Below are 16,099 nucleotides of genomic sequence, written 5' to 3'. Positions count from 1 at the left end.
CATCACACTGGGCATTAGGGTTTGAACCTGTGAATTTGGAAAGAATGCAAATATTCAGGCAGTATCAACCATGGATAGGCACAAAGAGATGATATGAGATAAGTGAACATGTGTGTGTGTGTGTGTGTGTGTGTGTGTGTACAGGCAATAGAGAGAGGATGGAGGAAGAAATGGACAGATAATGGGGAAGAAAACAAACAGGTAAGATGTTCTCTTAAAAACATCTTTTTCTTCAGTTCAGTTGCTCAGTCATATCCAACTCTTTGCGACCCCATGGACTGCAGCACACCAGGCCTCCCTGTCCTTCACCAACTTCTGGAGTTAACTCAAACTCATGTCCATTGAGTCAGTGATGCCATCCAACCATCTCATCCTCTGTCATCCCTTTCTCCTCCTGCCCTCAATCTTTCCCAGCATCAGGGTCTTTTCAAATGAATCAGTTCTTCCCATCAGGTGGGCAAAGGATTGGAGTTTCAGCTTCAGCATCAGTCCTTCCAATGAACATTCAGGACTGGTTTCCTTTAGGATGGACTGATTGGATCTTCTTGCAGTCCAAGGGACTCTGAAGAGTCTTCTCCAACACCACAGTTCAAATGCACCAGTTCTTCAGCACTCAGCTTTCTTTGTAGTCCAGCTCTCACATCTGTACCTGACTACTGGGAAAACCATAGCTTTGACTAAACTGATCTATGTTGGCAAAGTAATGTCTCTGCTTCTTAATATGCTGTCTAGGTTGGTCATAGCTTTCCTTCCAAGGAGTAAGTGTCTTTTAATTTCATGGTGGCAATCACCATCTGCAGTGATTTTGGAGCCCAGAAACATAAAGTCTGCCACTGTTTCCATCTCTTCCTTACAAAGGAAAAGTGACTTCTCGAAAATAATATAAGGAAGAAGAAGTAACAGTGCAAAACCTATGACCGCTTACCCCCGCCTCCCAACTCTCAGAGAGCACACCCGTCTGTCTCCACCCCACAGTGTACAGAGGAGCATCCAGGGTGTCTGTAGTGTTTAGGACGACAGCAACCTCATCACTGCTCTCTCCAAAGCATGCTTAAGCTCTCGATTCCTCATACTGTAGATCAGGGGGTTCCGCATAGGGGTGATGAAGGTGTAAACCATGGACACTACTTGGCCCCTCTCTGGAGAGTCGCTGGAGCTGGGGCACAGGTAGATGAGGCTGGTACCTCCATACTGGAGCAGAACCACGGTCATGTGGGAGGAGCGGGTGGAGAAGGCCTTCCGCCTCCCCTCTGCAGAGCGTATCTTCAGGATGGCGGCCTCGATGAAGACATAGGACAGGGTGATCAGCAGGAAGGGGAGGGCAAGGACGGCGACACTCACCATGAAAAGCGTGGCCTCGTGGACCCGGGTGTCCGCACAGGCCAGTCTCATGACGGGCAGGACGTCACAGTAGAACACGCTGATCTCCTTGCTGCTGCAGAAGGGGAGTCGGAAGATGAGCACAGTCAGCTGCGTGGCCAAGATGAACCCCAGCACCAGGGAGCCCAGGGCCAGTCGGGCACACCGCTGCCAGCTCATCCTGAGGCTGTAACGCAGAGGGGGGCAGATGGCCACGAACCTGTCATAGGCCATGACGGCCAGCAGGATCCAGTCAGCGCTGCCCAGGAAGATGCAGAACATCTGGGCACCGCAGCCAGCCGGGGAGACGAGGGCTCTCCCCGGGGACAGGGTGCTGGCCAGCGTCAGAGGGGCAATGGTGGAGGAGCAGCAGGTCTCCAGAGCCGCCAAGCTGGCCAGGAAGAGGTACATAGGGGTGCGCAGAGAGCGGCGGGTCCAGACGATGAGCAAAATGGAGACGCTGCCACCAACGCTGACCAGGTGCACAGTCAGGAAGGCCACGAAAGTCAGCATCTGAACCTCAGGGAGTCTGGAGAAGGGGCGGAAGTGGAAGCGAATCATCATCCCAGTCTGGTTCGAATCCTCCATGTGGTCCATGCATTGGGGCTGCTAATGGCCCAGGCGCTGCCCGAGGATAGCCAAACGTCAGGACACAGGATTCCTGCTGGCTGACCCATTCAGCTCTGCGTCTCTCCCTTCCTTCCTCAGCTCCAACCATCGTTCCCTCCAAATTCAGCGTCTCACTTCTTCAACAGCTCTTTGGTTGTAATCACCCAGAAGTAGCTCCCCACTGAAATCTCTTTTTTTTAAGTCGTGGTAAAATATATGCTATGTAATATTTATCATTTTAACCCTGTGTCAGTGTACAATTCAGCAACATTAAATGCACTCACGATGTTGTATAACCATCACCTCTATCTCTACCCAAACTTCTCATCATCCCCAACAGAAGTTCTACTTAATAAGCTAAAACTGCCCACAATCTCCTCCCAGCTCCTAGCAACCTCAATCCTACTTTGTCCTATGACATTTCCTATTCTTGGTGCCTCATATAAGTGGAATCATACACTATTTGTCCTTCTGTGTCTGGCTTATTCCACTAAGCATAATGTTTTCAAGGTCCATCCATGTAGTAGCTTATGCCAAAATCACATTCCTTTTCAAGGCTGAATAATACTCCACTGTGTCTGTATATACCCCATTGTGTTTATCCATTCATCTGTTCACAGACACTTGGGTTGTTTCACCTTTTAGCTATCATGAAAACTCTGTGATGAGCATTGGTGGAGGAATAGCTGTCCAGCTCAGCAGTGAAATATTAATCCACAGCGCACCACTGTTGTTGCAGTTTAGTTACTAAGTCATGTTTGGCGCCCCAACGGACTGTACGCCACCAGGCTCCTCTGTCCATGGGATTTCCCAGGGAAGGATACTGGAGTGGGTTGCCATTCCCTTCTCCAGGGGATGTTTCCCACCCAGGGATCGCACCCACATCTCCTGCACTGGCGGGTGGATTCTTTACCCCTGAGCACAGGGAAGCTCGGTACACCATTCCCAGAGCACAAATCTCTCTACTCCCTCACCCCCTTGCCTGGTTTTCAAGAGCACAAGCTCATCTGTCATTGACCAATGGAATGATCTGGAGCAAACTGCCGAAGTTTCTGCTTCAATTTCTCGATGCCCCTGGCTCTCCCAGAGATGTCTCCTTTCGGCTTCCCTCCCTGCTCCAGCCAACCGAGACCGATGGCCCGACTCTTCCATCAGTCTTTTGCTGATACTTTCACCTCTTGACCTTCTGCCAATCCTGTTACCTTCTGAAATATCCAGCATCTTCATTCCAGGCTGACCATGACTACGGGAGGTCACAAAATTCCACTGCTGCTGCCGCCGCTGCTGCTGCGTCACTTCAGCCATGTCCCACTCTGTGCGACCCCATAGACGGCAGCCCACCAGGCTCCCTCGTCCCTGGGATTCTCCAGGCAGGAACACTGGAGTGGGGTGCCATTTCCTTCTCCAATGCAGGAAAGTGAAAAGTAAAAGTGAAGTTGCTCAGTCATGTCCGACCCTCAGCGACCCCGTGGACTGCAGCCTTCCAGGCTCCTCCGTCCGTGGGATTTTCCAGGCAGGAGTGCTGGAGTGGGGTGCCATTGCCTTCTCTGGACTGGTGCCACAACAGAGGTAAAAAGGTGTTATGAACCCTAGTACTGTCCCCAAGCCTCTGAATTGGCTGTTCCCTCTGGTCCCCATGACGACTGGAGCAAATTTCCCTGGTCTCTTTAAGACCTCTCTTCTGCTCTCTCCTGTCTCACCACAGTAACGACCCAGCCTCCAATTTCACTGAAAAAAAAAAAGGAAATAAATAACAGAAGCTACTTGGAGGCAACTCTTCACCATCCTCACCAGCTCTAGACCCAGAACACTCTCTGCCCAGCCCTGCACCTCCAGCAAGTTTCCACATGCCTTTCCAGAAGTGTCCCCTCTCCTCTGCAAAACCAGTCATCTGAGCCCCTGTGCTCCCTCCGGGATCTTGCACAAGTCATTCCCTCTGCCTCTGATGTCTCCCTTTGATCCCCTCTGCAGCACCGTTGCCTCCCATGGTAAAATGAAGAAGAAACCCCTTCATCTTGCATCATCCTCTGAGGCCTCCCGGTCTCCTTTCCACATCAACCATCTCCCATTCGTTCTGCAACACAATCTGCTTTCATCTTACGCCCAGAGACCACTCCAGCAAAGGCCTCTAGTGGCTTCCAAATTGCTCAATCCAAGAGCAATTCAACTGGGTTGTTCTTTGGGACACTAGTCCACCAACTTCTTGCTCAGCTGGTTTTCTGAATAATGTCTCCATCGATGCCCGAACAGCTCATCACTGGACTTCTCAGTGAATAGTTTGAGCTTGACTGAGTAACACTAAGTGCCCTTAATCCTGCCCTCGCTTCTAGAAATGGTCCCAAAATTACACACCAAGTCCTGTCCGTATGACTAGCACAGAGAGCATCCAAATAGACGACTGTTGAACGCATAAAAGGAAAGAACCGTATTTTTTTTTTTTTTCAGAATCTCTTCACCCAGTTTTCTTTCTGCTGCCGATGATCAGCTGGAAAGAATTTCAGGGCAGGTTTATATGGTATCCAAAACAACACCCCCCCAACTATACACACCCCCACACATCATACTGCTGTAGAAACAGAGCTTGGCCTTGCTTCCAGTGATTAAGCCCTTCACATGCCACAGAAGGCGGGGGGCGGGGCAGGGAACACTTGGCACCCTGAATCAAACCGAAACTAACAGAACCGCCGGATTGGCCTTGCTCTCCCCCATCAGGAATGTATTCTTGCTTGTTTCTGCTGTGCTGACGCCTGCAGATACATCACAACCTTTAAGAATATGAAAATGAAGTAAGGACATTGCTGCTTTCCCTAAACAGAATAATGCAACCTTAATATTCTTGCTGACTTGTGATTTTTTTCTTTCGAATGCGTGTTGTTTTTCACTCTGGTCGGCCAGCCCTCTTAAAGTCCGGCTCCCTGCCTGCTTTGCAAGTTTTCTTCCCTTTTCTAAAGGCTTCTGTCTGCGCTGTCATCTGTGGCACAGCCCTATGTGGGGCAAAAGGGTTGGAAAGTGAAAGTCACTCAGTCGTGTCCGACTCTTTGCAACTCCATGGACTATACAATCGATGGAATTCTCCAGGCCAGAATACTGCAGTGGGTAGTCTTTCCCTTTTCCAAGGGATCCTCCCAACCCAGGGATCGAACCCAGATCTCCCACATTGCAGGTGGATTCTTCACCAGCTGAGCCACAAGGGAAGCCCAAGAATACTGGAGTAGGTCACCTATCCCTTCTCCAGGGACAGGAGACCCAGGAATGGAACCGGGGTATCCTCATTGCAGGCAGATTCTTTACCAACTGAGCTATCAGGGAGGCCCAGGATTCAAGTTCTCTGCCAAGAGGAGGTGATCAGTCTCCAATTCTCAGCTCAGGCTGAGGTCCTTCGACCAAAGAGGGTTGGAAGATGGGTGGAATTGTGGTCAGGAATTTTTCACCTGGAAGTTCCTAAGTGTCTTGCTCCTTGAGAATTTTAATTCCTTTTCTGGAAGTAGCTTTGGAGCACACACCAGCCTGCCTCTGTCTCCATGCACAGCAAGTAAACACGCCCACAATACTCTCTACCCCAAATGTTTAATCTTTGTGAATTAGACACCAAGGGGAGCCATCAAGCACAAGAAAGAGAGCTATTATCTATAACCAGGGACCTTGTCACTCCTTTCACGACGCGCTTGCCTCTGCGTTTGCTGTGTATCTCTGTACTCTCCATGGACCTCAAGCTCCATGAGGCCAGGGACTGGCTGGGTTCCACTCCTCACTAATGCCCAGGACCTGGCCCAGTGTCAGCAACCATGGACCTCTGTACTGACATGAATACTGGAGAGTTACCGAGCTTCTATCAATGCCAGTGACTGCTACCCAGGACTCTGAAAGTAGAGATAATAATCTTCAATTTAGAACTCTGATGCTAAAAGAGCACATCCTTTCTAGAAAGAAAGTCAGCAATTTTCAATAAAATCTATGCATTGAATCACTACTCACATTGAAGGATCTGTCCTGAGGAAGAGTCAGGAATATGGAGCCAAATACAGAAAGATATGTGCAGTGTGCTTGGACAATAATTTTTATGAGGAAACAGAGCAATACTCATCAAAAGGTGACATTCTAGTCATCTGAGGTGCATTCATGTCATCAAGTGTGGTATTGTGGACATTAAAGTTGTTATAAGGTTTAATAAAGTGAGAAAGTGCATATAATATAATGTTAAATTGAGGAAAAGGGCTTCCCCGGTGGCGCTAGTGATAAAGAACCTGCCTGCCAATGCAGGAGACGTGAGAGGAGGGTTCGATCCCGGGGTCGGGAAGATCCCCTGGATGAGGCATGGCAACCCGCTCCAGTATCCTTGGCTGGAGAATCCCATGGACAGAGGAGCCTGGCGGGCTTTAGTCGATGGGGTCACAGGGAGTCGGACACGACCGAGCGCCCGAGCGCGCACGCATGCAAATGAGGAAAGTGAACAAGCCACGTCGCCTGCGGAGCTACCGCCGCTGGGCCACCAGTCCAAAGAGGAAACCACAGAGCCTCAGTGGGGTCAAGAGGAAAACGCAAGAGGAATGTTTTCTTCGCGCTTTTCTTCATTCTTCAAACTTTCTGTGAAGAATTTGCATTTATTTTTACATTACAAAAATGTTATTGATTCTTTAGATTCCCATTTTGGAGACAAGGAAACTGAAGTTACATGACACACCCCTCGTTATACAGCCGATGACTGTTACAGCAGAGATTAACACCTAAATATGGCCGCAGAGTCTGCACACGTCTCGACGCTGCCGTCCACGACTGCGCTAAATCTCGGCGGCATTTCTGTGCTCGTTCATTTCCAGACACACCACGCTCTTGACCTGGGCTGAGTCTGCTGTCAGGTGGGTGCCCTTCCTTCCTTCTTCCCTTTCTTTTCCTCCCCTTCCCTCTCTTGCTACTTTCTTTCCCTCTTCTTTTTTCCTTTCCTCTCATCTCTCTTTTTTTTTTTAATTTCCTTTCACCCCTGTCCTTAGAATTACGCTACTCAGACTGACCATGTGAAGGAGTTTTTTTTTAATTGATTTATTTTTTATTGAAAGATAATTACATTACAGAATTTTGTTGTTGTCGGTCAAACCTCAGCAAGAATCTGCCGTGGGTGCACATAGATCCCTCCCTCCTGAACCTCCCTCCCAGCCCCCTCGCCATCCCACCCCTATTCTCATCTCTTTCTACAGTTAACCTTTTAGATTGAGCTCGTCATGCTGGCCTGTCAAGAGCTTGTGGAGAATTACAGTTCTTTATTCCAGCAAATAATCAATTTCTCCCCGTTGTCAGCTAGAAATTGAATGAACATGCTCCCTAACGTTATAACTGTGTATTGGACCATAGTTCAAGGAAGCTACAACCCTCAGTCATATGGCCCTTAATATCGCTCAAAATTTACTTCAAATCAGTCAGTTTTCAAATCAGTTTAAAAATACAAGACTCACTGTGGAGAATATCTTTGGAGCTCCTAAAAACTGCAGTGAACCTTGCGATAAACAGTCCCATTGCCGATACAATAGATTTTCAACTCGCCTAGAATAAAGACTCACCTGAGTTCTCAACACATTCTCCACGCGCTTACCCAGACACGCACACTTATCTCTTGCCGAACACGTGTATGTCATCCTACTTGTCCACAAGGGCTACATAATTCATGTTTCCCTGTTTGCCTTAGCTGCTAGGAAGCCCGCAACTAGATTTTATACTCAATTGCTCAGCATTTCTCAGCCCCAATATCTTCAAGTATATTTAACTTCTACCTTTTATACTGGGCAAGTTGATTTTCATCTTATTGCAGCTAGGGTTTTATTATGGGGCTTCCCTGGTGGCTCAGATGGGAAAGAATCTACCTACCATGCAGGAGACCTGTGTTTGATTCCTGGATCGGGACAATCCCCTGGAGAAGGGAATGGCTACCCACTCCAGTATTCCTGCCTGGAGAATCCATGGACAGGGGAGCCTGGCGGGCTACAGTCAAGGGTTTTATTGTAAGACTCTGGGTTTTTAGGAGATAAATATACAAATAAAATTATCCTCGCCTTTTGTGTCTCATCCAAGGCACTGAGGAGCGAACGAGAAACTTCTCTTCTCTCCACATCCAAGCGTACTTGTCCTCTGGGGCCTCGTCAGTGAGACAGACATAGCGACGCTGTGAGCGTTGGTTGCCGCTGAGTGTTCTCGCCCTCTGCTTTACTCTGCCTTTGCTTCTCCACAAGTCCTTGCCCCCTGAAGGCTGGGTCGGGAAACGGCAGGTCTCTTCAGACTCGGGAGCTACAGGCCCGCGGTGGCGTCGCGTCCCCTTCGGTGAGTTCTTCTGTGACGCCAGCGCTGCCTCGGGGCGCGGCGCTCTTCACACGGAGGGGGCGCCCTTCCACGGCGCCGCTGGTGCACTCCTCTGCCCCCTCGCCTCACGGGGTGTCATTGATAGGACTGTTCACGCGTCCACTCATCTGCGAGCGTGGACTGAGCATCGACCATCAGTAGGCACTGGGCACGTAGCTTGAGAACCCGAGTCGACCACGCCCTATTTCCTGGGTGTCCCAGCAAAGCACGGACACCTCCCACAGGGAGACCGGACAGCTCTCTCCACCCCTCTCAGACAGCCTAGGAAACGGGCCATGCTTCTAGGGAGGGACAGACGTTCCTCCTCGCGGGCTCAGCAGCGGAGTGTCTTTTGAAGACTTGCCTGTGGTGAGCAGGTGAAGTGAAAGTGTCAGCCGCTCAGCCACGTCTGACTCTTCGTGAGCCCACGGACTGTATTAGCCCACCATGGAATTCTCCCGGCGAGGATACTGGAGTGGGGAGCCCTGCTCTTGTCTGTGTGACACGAATAGTGTCGCTGCATGAGCTCCGGGAGGGTCAACTAACGTTCCGATTCACTTGCAGCTCCACACAGGAAGCCCCTCCCAGGATGAGAAAAGCCAGGGGCCAGTAGGGCTGGCTGGCCCATCCCCATGGTCCAGACCACACAGCAACCCCGTCAGCCTGGCCTTCCCCCACCCTCTTTACCTTCTTTCTCGAGAGCTGGCAGCCACGGCCTTCCCTGAGGCTGGGTGAAGCGCAAGCTGGAATCCTGCTCCTAACGCCTTGGGAACCACTGAGACGGACTCTCTGAGAAACCACCTGGAACGAGGGAAGCTCCCCTCTAGACACAGGCCATCCTTCCCGCTGCTTCTTCTCAGGGGGACCATGTGGGGCTCTGGGACTTGTGGGAACAGAACCCTGGGTTCCTTCTCAACTCTCACTCCTTCTCATCTCATTTCTGGAGACCTCCCTGCCAACTTTGGTTCAACCAAGCCCCAAGAGGCTAACTCACCTTTTAGCTTGACCATGCCCTGTAGGTCCATGTTTGAACACAAACAGGAATTGTTTAGGGACATGATATTCTAAATTGGTTTAATTGCTGCTAGACTTAGCTTTGTTTGAATTATTGCCTAGATTTTTATTCTCCCATGTCGAGGTAGTTTAGGCACACATGCAGTTTTAACATATCCAAGTAGGGCTAATTTTGTGTACCTAGACAACTGAGCTGAGACAAATTGTAAGGAGCCTTCAAAACTCAGCCAAGTGTCACCTGATCAATGAAGCGTTATTCTGATACACATTAATCCCCTCCCCTCCCCTCCTCCAAAAAGAAAGAATCCCACCTGCTTCATGCTCTGTGGTGGCTGTGCGCACCTCAATTACAGCACTTTTCTCTCCATATTGTATTTACACAGGGCTTGCCTGTGGCTCAGTGGTAAAGAATCTGCCTACCCATGCAGGAGACCTGGGTTCAATCCCTGGGTCAGGAAGATCCCCTGGAGAAGGAAATGGCAAGCCACTCCAGTATTCTTGCCTGGGAAATCCCATGGACAGAGGAGCCTGGCAGGCTACAGTCCATGGGGTCACAAAGGGTCAGACACGACTGAGCAACTGAACAAAAACAACAGTGTTTATATACTCGTTTTTTGATTTCTACTAGGATAGCTCGTCCGGAGAAGGCGATGGCACCCCCTCCAGCACTCTTGCCTGGAAAATCCCAGGGACAGGGGAGCCTGGTGGGCTGCAGTCCTTGGGGTCGCTAAGAATCGGACACAACTGAGCGACTTCACTTTCCCTTTTCACTTTCATGCATTGGAGAAGGAAATGGCACCCCACTCCAGTGTTCTTGCCTGGAGAATCCCAGGGACGGGGGAGCCTGGTGGGCTGCCGTCTATGGGGTCGCACAGAGTCGGACGCGACTGAAGCGACTTAGCAGCAGCAGCAGGATAGGTCCTCAGTGGGAGCGAGTAATTCAAGTCAATTGCATTCTATCACCTAGGCTGAAACTAAGCGCCTAACAGAGGTCTTGTATTCTCTGTTTGCAGAGTGTTACAGTGTTGGGCATTCCTGTACTTACTCACCAAATATCACCTAACATCCTGTCGCACTCCCTATAATCGATGAGCTTTGTAACAGTGGCCACTAGTGACTACATTATAAAATGTAGAAACAACATTTTTTTCAAACTTCAGCCATATACAAACAATGTTCATGATTTATGTTTTATTTGAGTGATCAGGATTATTTACTTAAGGTTTTTCTTGACTTAAATTCAGTTCACTCACTTTTTTACATAACAGCATTGTACTGGTTATATTTTTTATCCCCAAATTTTAAATACATACAAAAAATATTTAAATGATCATTTATGTAGCCCCTAAAGCTTTCATCTCAAGGACAAGTAGCTCTGAAAACTCTGAAAGTGTTGTTGAAATGAAGTCTTATGTGTGAGAGAGAAAGAGAGAAAGCACTTGGCAGGAGTTTGCCAGAACAATCCTGAAAGAAAAATGCAAAACAATTCCAGAGAAGCAATCCGCCAGCCAGCTGAGAGTCTGATTGGTCTAACTGTGTGCGTCCTGAGCAGGAACACACGATAGCAAGTATCAGGAGTGCACTCGGGGAAGCACAAACAAAACCGTCCTGCCTCTCTAGGGCAGAGGTTGCAGGCTGCCGACCCACAGGCTGCAAAGAGGCGGCGACTGGCTTTTCAGATGCTTTGTGTTCAGCAGTTTGGGTACACTGCTCAGCGCTTCGGAATGCGGCACTGCAGAGCAGCTAGCTGCCAGCCTCGAGCTGGAACCCAGCTTGTTTGAAGTCCAGACCCTTTCGACTGCGGCCAGAGTCGCAGTCATCTCTGAGTGACACCGTGGGTCATTTCTGGGAATCTAGTTTTTAATTCCAGCCGCATATCTTTAACCTTTCTTCTCTAAGTTTTCCATTTTGCCTTCCACTTCCCTTTCTCTCCCTCTCGCCGTTCCTTTTGTCGTCCTTTCTCTCTCTCTTTTCTTTTTTTTTCCTGGTCACCTATGCTGAATTTAATGTGCCTATATCTTATAGGCACTAAATAATTACTCATTTTTTAAAAGTTGCAGGGAGAAAAACCTACTGACTCTGAAACCATGCCGCATAGAAACTGGTGACTAATATAAATTCCTGTTGTTGTTTTGTTGCTAAGTCATGTCCGACTCTTTTTGACCCCATGGACTGCAGCACACCAGGCTTCCCTGTCCGGCACTGTCTCCCAGAGTTTGCTCAACCTCATGTCTATTGAGTCAGTGATGCCATCCAACCATCTCATCCTTCCTCCCCCCCTCACCGCCCGCCCCGCCCCGCCTTCTCCTTTTGTCTTCAATCTTTCCCAGCATCAGGGTCTTTTCCAACGAACTGGCTCTTGGCATCAGGTGGCCAAAGTATTGGAGATTCAGCTTCAGCATCAGCCTTCCAATGAGTATTCAGGGTTGATTTCCTTTAGGATTAACCTGTTTGATCTCCTTGCAGTCCAAGGGACTCTCAAGAATTTTCTGCAACACCACAGCACAGAAGCGTCAATTCTTCAGTGCTCAGCCCTCTTTGTGGTCCAACTCACACATACATATGTGACTAGTTGAAAAACGATAACTTTGACTATTTGGACCTTTGTGGGTAAATCTCTGCTTTTTAATATGCTGTCTAGACTTGTCGTAGCTTTCCTTCCAAGGAGTAAGGAAGGAAAGCTTATCTTTTAATTTCATGGCTGCAGTCACCATCTGCAGTGATTTTGGAGCCCACAAAAATAAAATCTGTCCCTATTTCCCCTTTCTCCCCTTCAATTTCCCATGAAGTGATGGGACCAGATGCCATTAGCCTTCTGAATGCTGAGTTTTAAGCCAGCTTTTTCACTCTCCTCTTTCACCCTCATCAAGAGGCTCTTTAGTTCCTCTTCACTTTCTGCCATAAGGGTGGTGTCATCTGCATATCTGAGGTTATTGATATTTCTCCCAGCAATCTTGATTCCAGCCTGTGCTTCTTCCAGCCCAGCGTTTCTCATGATGTACTCTGCATAGAAGTTAAATAAGCAGGGTGACAATACACAGTCTTGACGTACTCCTTTCCCAATTTGGAACCAGTCTGTTGTTCCATGTCTAGTTTGAACTGTTGCTTCCTGACCTGCATATAGGTTTCTCTGGCAGGTCAGGTGGTCTGGTATTCCCATCTCTTTCAGAATTTTCCAGTTTGTTGTGATCCACACAGCCAAAGAGGTGCAGGTTCAATCCCAGGAAGACCCCCTGGAGGAGGAGGTGGCAGCCCACTCCAGCAGTCTTGCCTGGAGGATGCCAAGGACAGAGTATCGTAGCAGGCTGCAGTCCATAGGGTTGCAAGGAGTCAGGCATGACTGAAGCGACTTAGCCCGGCACAGCACAAAGAGGCCAAGGGTCTGGTCAGTAGCACGACTGTGACAAGGAAGGGAAACCTGACTCCAGACGGGACCTTCTGCTTTAGCTCTAACCTTTGTGCTCTGTGGCCTGTGCTTAGTCATACTGGCTCTGCCCCTCTGTGAAAGAATGTCACCTCTAGCCTGAAATACACATAGTGGCCCATTCTGCACCCTGCCTCCCAGACTTGACCTTGGAAGGAAGGTTTAGCACTTTCCATTCATATGGAGATAAAAAGTTGCAGAGTAGAGAACAGCGTTTGTCCTGGAGGGTTGCAGGGACATTGTAACTGGGCCCACATGGACAGCAGCAAAACAAAGGACGATCGCAGCACCGCTCTAAGGCCCGGCCAGCACTAAGTGCAGCGGCCAGCCGCGGGCCTCCTCCTTTCTAATCAAAGGAGCCCGATTTCTGACTCAGGCAAGATGGTTCTTCGGGACACTAGTCCACTGTCTTCTGAGCCCACTGGTCTGAATAAGGTTGGTAATCCTGGCCCAACACCGTGTGTCTCGATCCCCTGGCCTGTCCGGCAGCAGGCAGAGCAAGCCTGGAGTCTGGACTCGATACTCCTTACTATTGAGGAAGAGCCAGCGTGGCCATCCAGAGGCCGGACTTGAACAAACTTGAAAAACAATGAAAGCTGCTCAGTTGGAAATGACTGAGGACTCAAAAGAAAGAGGTCATGGCTTACTCTGTCCTTCCCTACTATAACTGTACACATCATGATCTTATTTAACTGTCATCCCAACCCCTTGCTGCAAGAACGCACTATTTGTATCATCCCTTTTTCATGTGAAGGAAAGATTAGGGCTCACGGTTTTTGTCTTGAGCCTGGGACTAAGTATCTAGCATATATGGCGAGCAAATACAGGAGCACTGGAAAACACAGAGAAAGGACAAGCACCTTCTGCTTCGAGGGGCCTTACAGACTTCTTAAAGAGGTGATACCAAAACATATGAAACTCACTTGCATAAGAAGAAGTATGATTTTGTGAAAATAAAAAGATCACTGTCAGACAGTCTGGCCAGACAGATTTTTAATGACCAGGGAATTCTTGCAGAAACTAATGCTTGTGGCTGGCGTTTTATTATGTAAGTGAATATTGAAATGCCCGTGTTTGAGTAAATAGTAACAACTTTTTGGGGGGCTAGTACGTTCAATAGTTACACCTGACACACCTATAAAGTCTTCTAATTTTTTTTGAAATCTTGTCTTCAATCTGCTCTTCTTTAGAAGCAAAGGAGCATTCTCCAACACTGAGTTTCATTTTCACTTTCCATATCAGAGTCAATTACTAAGATTTTTTTTTGTCTTTTTGTTGGTCTAATATTCACATCGTCTGACTCAGAACTATATTCTGAAGAACTATCATATTCTGAGACACCAGTACACGTGTTGCTCAAACAGTCACAGAAAGTATCTGCATAAAATTCACTGAAAAACTCTTCTTCACTCAGAATTTCGTGATGCAGCATTTTTGAAAATTTTACAACAATAAACTTGAATTTATACCATATACAAGGTTGGAACAAAAACTTAACAGAGCAAAATGTGAATGATAAAGGCAATCCTAAATAGTATAATGAACCCTTGATCAATTTTAAACAGCTCCACACGGTAATGTTGATTGTGCCTTTCTAAAAGTGTATCGCGCAATATCTCCGGCCAACATGGGTAATGTGTCTCTTGAGAGAGCAGCAGTGAAACACACATTTTACCAACAGTGGAGCTTCGCTCTGTAACAGGGGAAGCTCAGTGTGGCACTCTGTGACAACCTAGACAGCTGTGATGCCGTGGGGAGGGGGAGGGGACATGTGCAGACCTTTGGCTGATTCACGTTGGTGTGTGGCAGCAGCCAAGTCAACATGTAAAGCAATCATCCTCCAATTAAAAATAAATTTTAAAAAAATGACAAAAGAGAAAATGATGAGCAAGTGACGGGATCAAAATAAAAAGGAATTTCAAACATAAGAAGTAAAACAATATATTAAAGCCGTGGAAACCGAACAAGGAAAAAAGCAAAGGCTGTCTGGACGTGTGAAGCCACTGGGCCTGCCTGCCTTCAGGGGTAAAGGCCGTTGAAATAGGCAGCAGGACGGCATCTCCTGTATCAACCGTGGCCGTCATCTCATCCATCCCTCCTGTCTTCACAGACGGGCCCGCACTGGTCCTCATTTTAAACACTGTGATGAGAGAGGAGGCTGAGGAGGCTGATTATGTGGGTGGGGACCGGTCGGTGGTGCAGCACCGCAATCTGCTGGGAAGTGGATGACTGAGGGCTGATTAGCGTTTCACAGGCGACACAGCCCTCCCTCCACTCCCCCTTTCTTTCCTTTTGAGCCTCCTGTCCTTCGAATCATGTCCCTACCTCCGATTTGGGGAATATTTTTCCTACGGACTATTTCTGGCTCCACGAGTCAGCACATTCTTGCCATAAGTCTTCTCACTGCCTGAGTCACCTCTTGATGCCTTGTGCTTTAGATCCAGGGGTTCAGCAGCGGTGAGAAAAAGGTGTAGACCACAGACCCCGCCCGGCCGTCTCCTGGGGAGGAGCTGGTGCTGGGGCGAAGGTAGGTAAGGAGCCGAACTGCAGGAGAGCCACCGTGAGGTGGGAGGGGCAGGTGGAGAAGGCCCGGCGCTCTCCCTGGGCCGACTCCATCCTCACGGCGTGAGAGAGGATCAGGAGGAAGGGGAGGCTGCAGCGGGCACGCCAACGGCACAGAGGCGGCCTGGTGCCCGCGCGTGACGGCAGGCGTGTCACAGAAGAAGTGGTAGGTGTCGTCGTGGCCGCAGAATGGAAACAGGCAGATGCAGGTGGTCAAAGGCAACGCCAGCAGGAACCCCAGGCCTAGAGACCCCAAAGCCATCTGCTCACGGAGCTGCCAACTCAGCACAAGGCCTAACGCAGGGGTGACACGTGGCCCCGTGCCTGTCCTAAGCGCTGGCAGCCAGCAAGACACAGTCAGGCCCCCGAGAATGATGGGGAAGCACATCCGGGATCCGCAGCCAGGGAGAGACAAGGGCGTCCTCCCCGTGGGAAGGGTGCTGGCCAGGGTCAGGGGGACAGCGCCGGGGAAGTGGGCGATCTCCAGCAAGGCCAGGCCGAGCAGGAGGACGCACATCGGGGTATGCAGGGAGGGGGCTCGCCAGACTGTGAGCCCGATGGCGCCCCGGCGCGAAGAGGAGGGAAGCCCCGCCGGTCTGTTGAGAAGGGGCGGAAAGGGAAGTGGACCGCTCCCGCCGGTGCTCCGCCATTAGCCTGCGATGGGGAAGGAAGTCACGGGCAAAGGCACCCTCCTGTGTCCTTGGGCCTGGCGCAGGTCCAGCTGTGCTGGAAACAGTTTGCAGTCACCGAGTCCTTACCCCTTACTGCTTCCTCTGGAGTTTGGTTGACGCGGTCTTGCCTCCCCTA

The 16,099-nt window shown here is 49.4% G+C and overlaps 2 protein-coding genes across 2 annotated transcripts; both read right to left on the bottom strand.

Moving 5' to 3' along the window:
- Positions 1-1,008: 1,008 nt before the first annotated feature.
- On the bottom strand, positions 1,009-1,956 carry LOC128060964 (olfactory receptor 10V1-like). Its single transcript, XM_052653326.1, has one exon. The coding sequence runs from the start codon at positions 1,954-1,956 to the stop codon at positions 1,009-1,011; it is 948 nt and encodes a 315-aa protein (XP_052509286.1).
- A 13,208-nt stretch (positions 1,957-15,164) lies between these two features.
- On the bottom strand, positions 15,165-15,809 carry LOC128060016 (olfactory receptor 10V1-like). The gene has a single exon (XM_052652222.1). It carries the CDS (start codon positions 15,807-15,809, stop codon positions 15,165-15,167), a length of 645 nt encoding a protein of 214 aa, XP_052508182.1.
- Positions 15,810-16,099: the final 290 nt, after the last annotated feature.

This window comes from Budorcas taxicolor, chromosome 15 (assembly GCF_023091745.1).
Source record: "Budorcas taxicolor isolate Tak-1 chromosome 15, Takin1.1, whole genome shotgun sequence".
Lineage (NCBI taxonomy): Eukaryota > Metazoa > Chordata > Mammalia > Artiodactyla > Bovidae > Budorcas > Budorcas taxicolor.
Note: the sequence above shows the minus strand (reverse complement) of the source record. Positions and strands in the feature narration are given on the sequence as shown.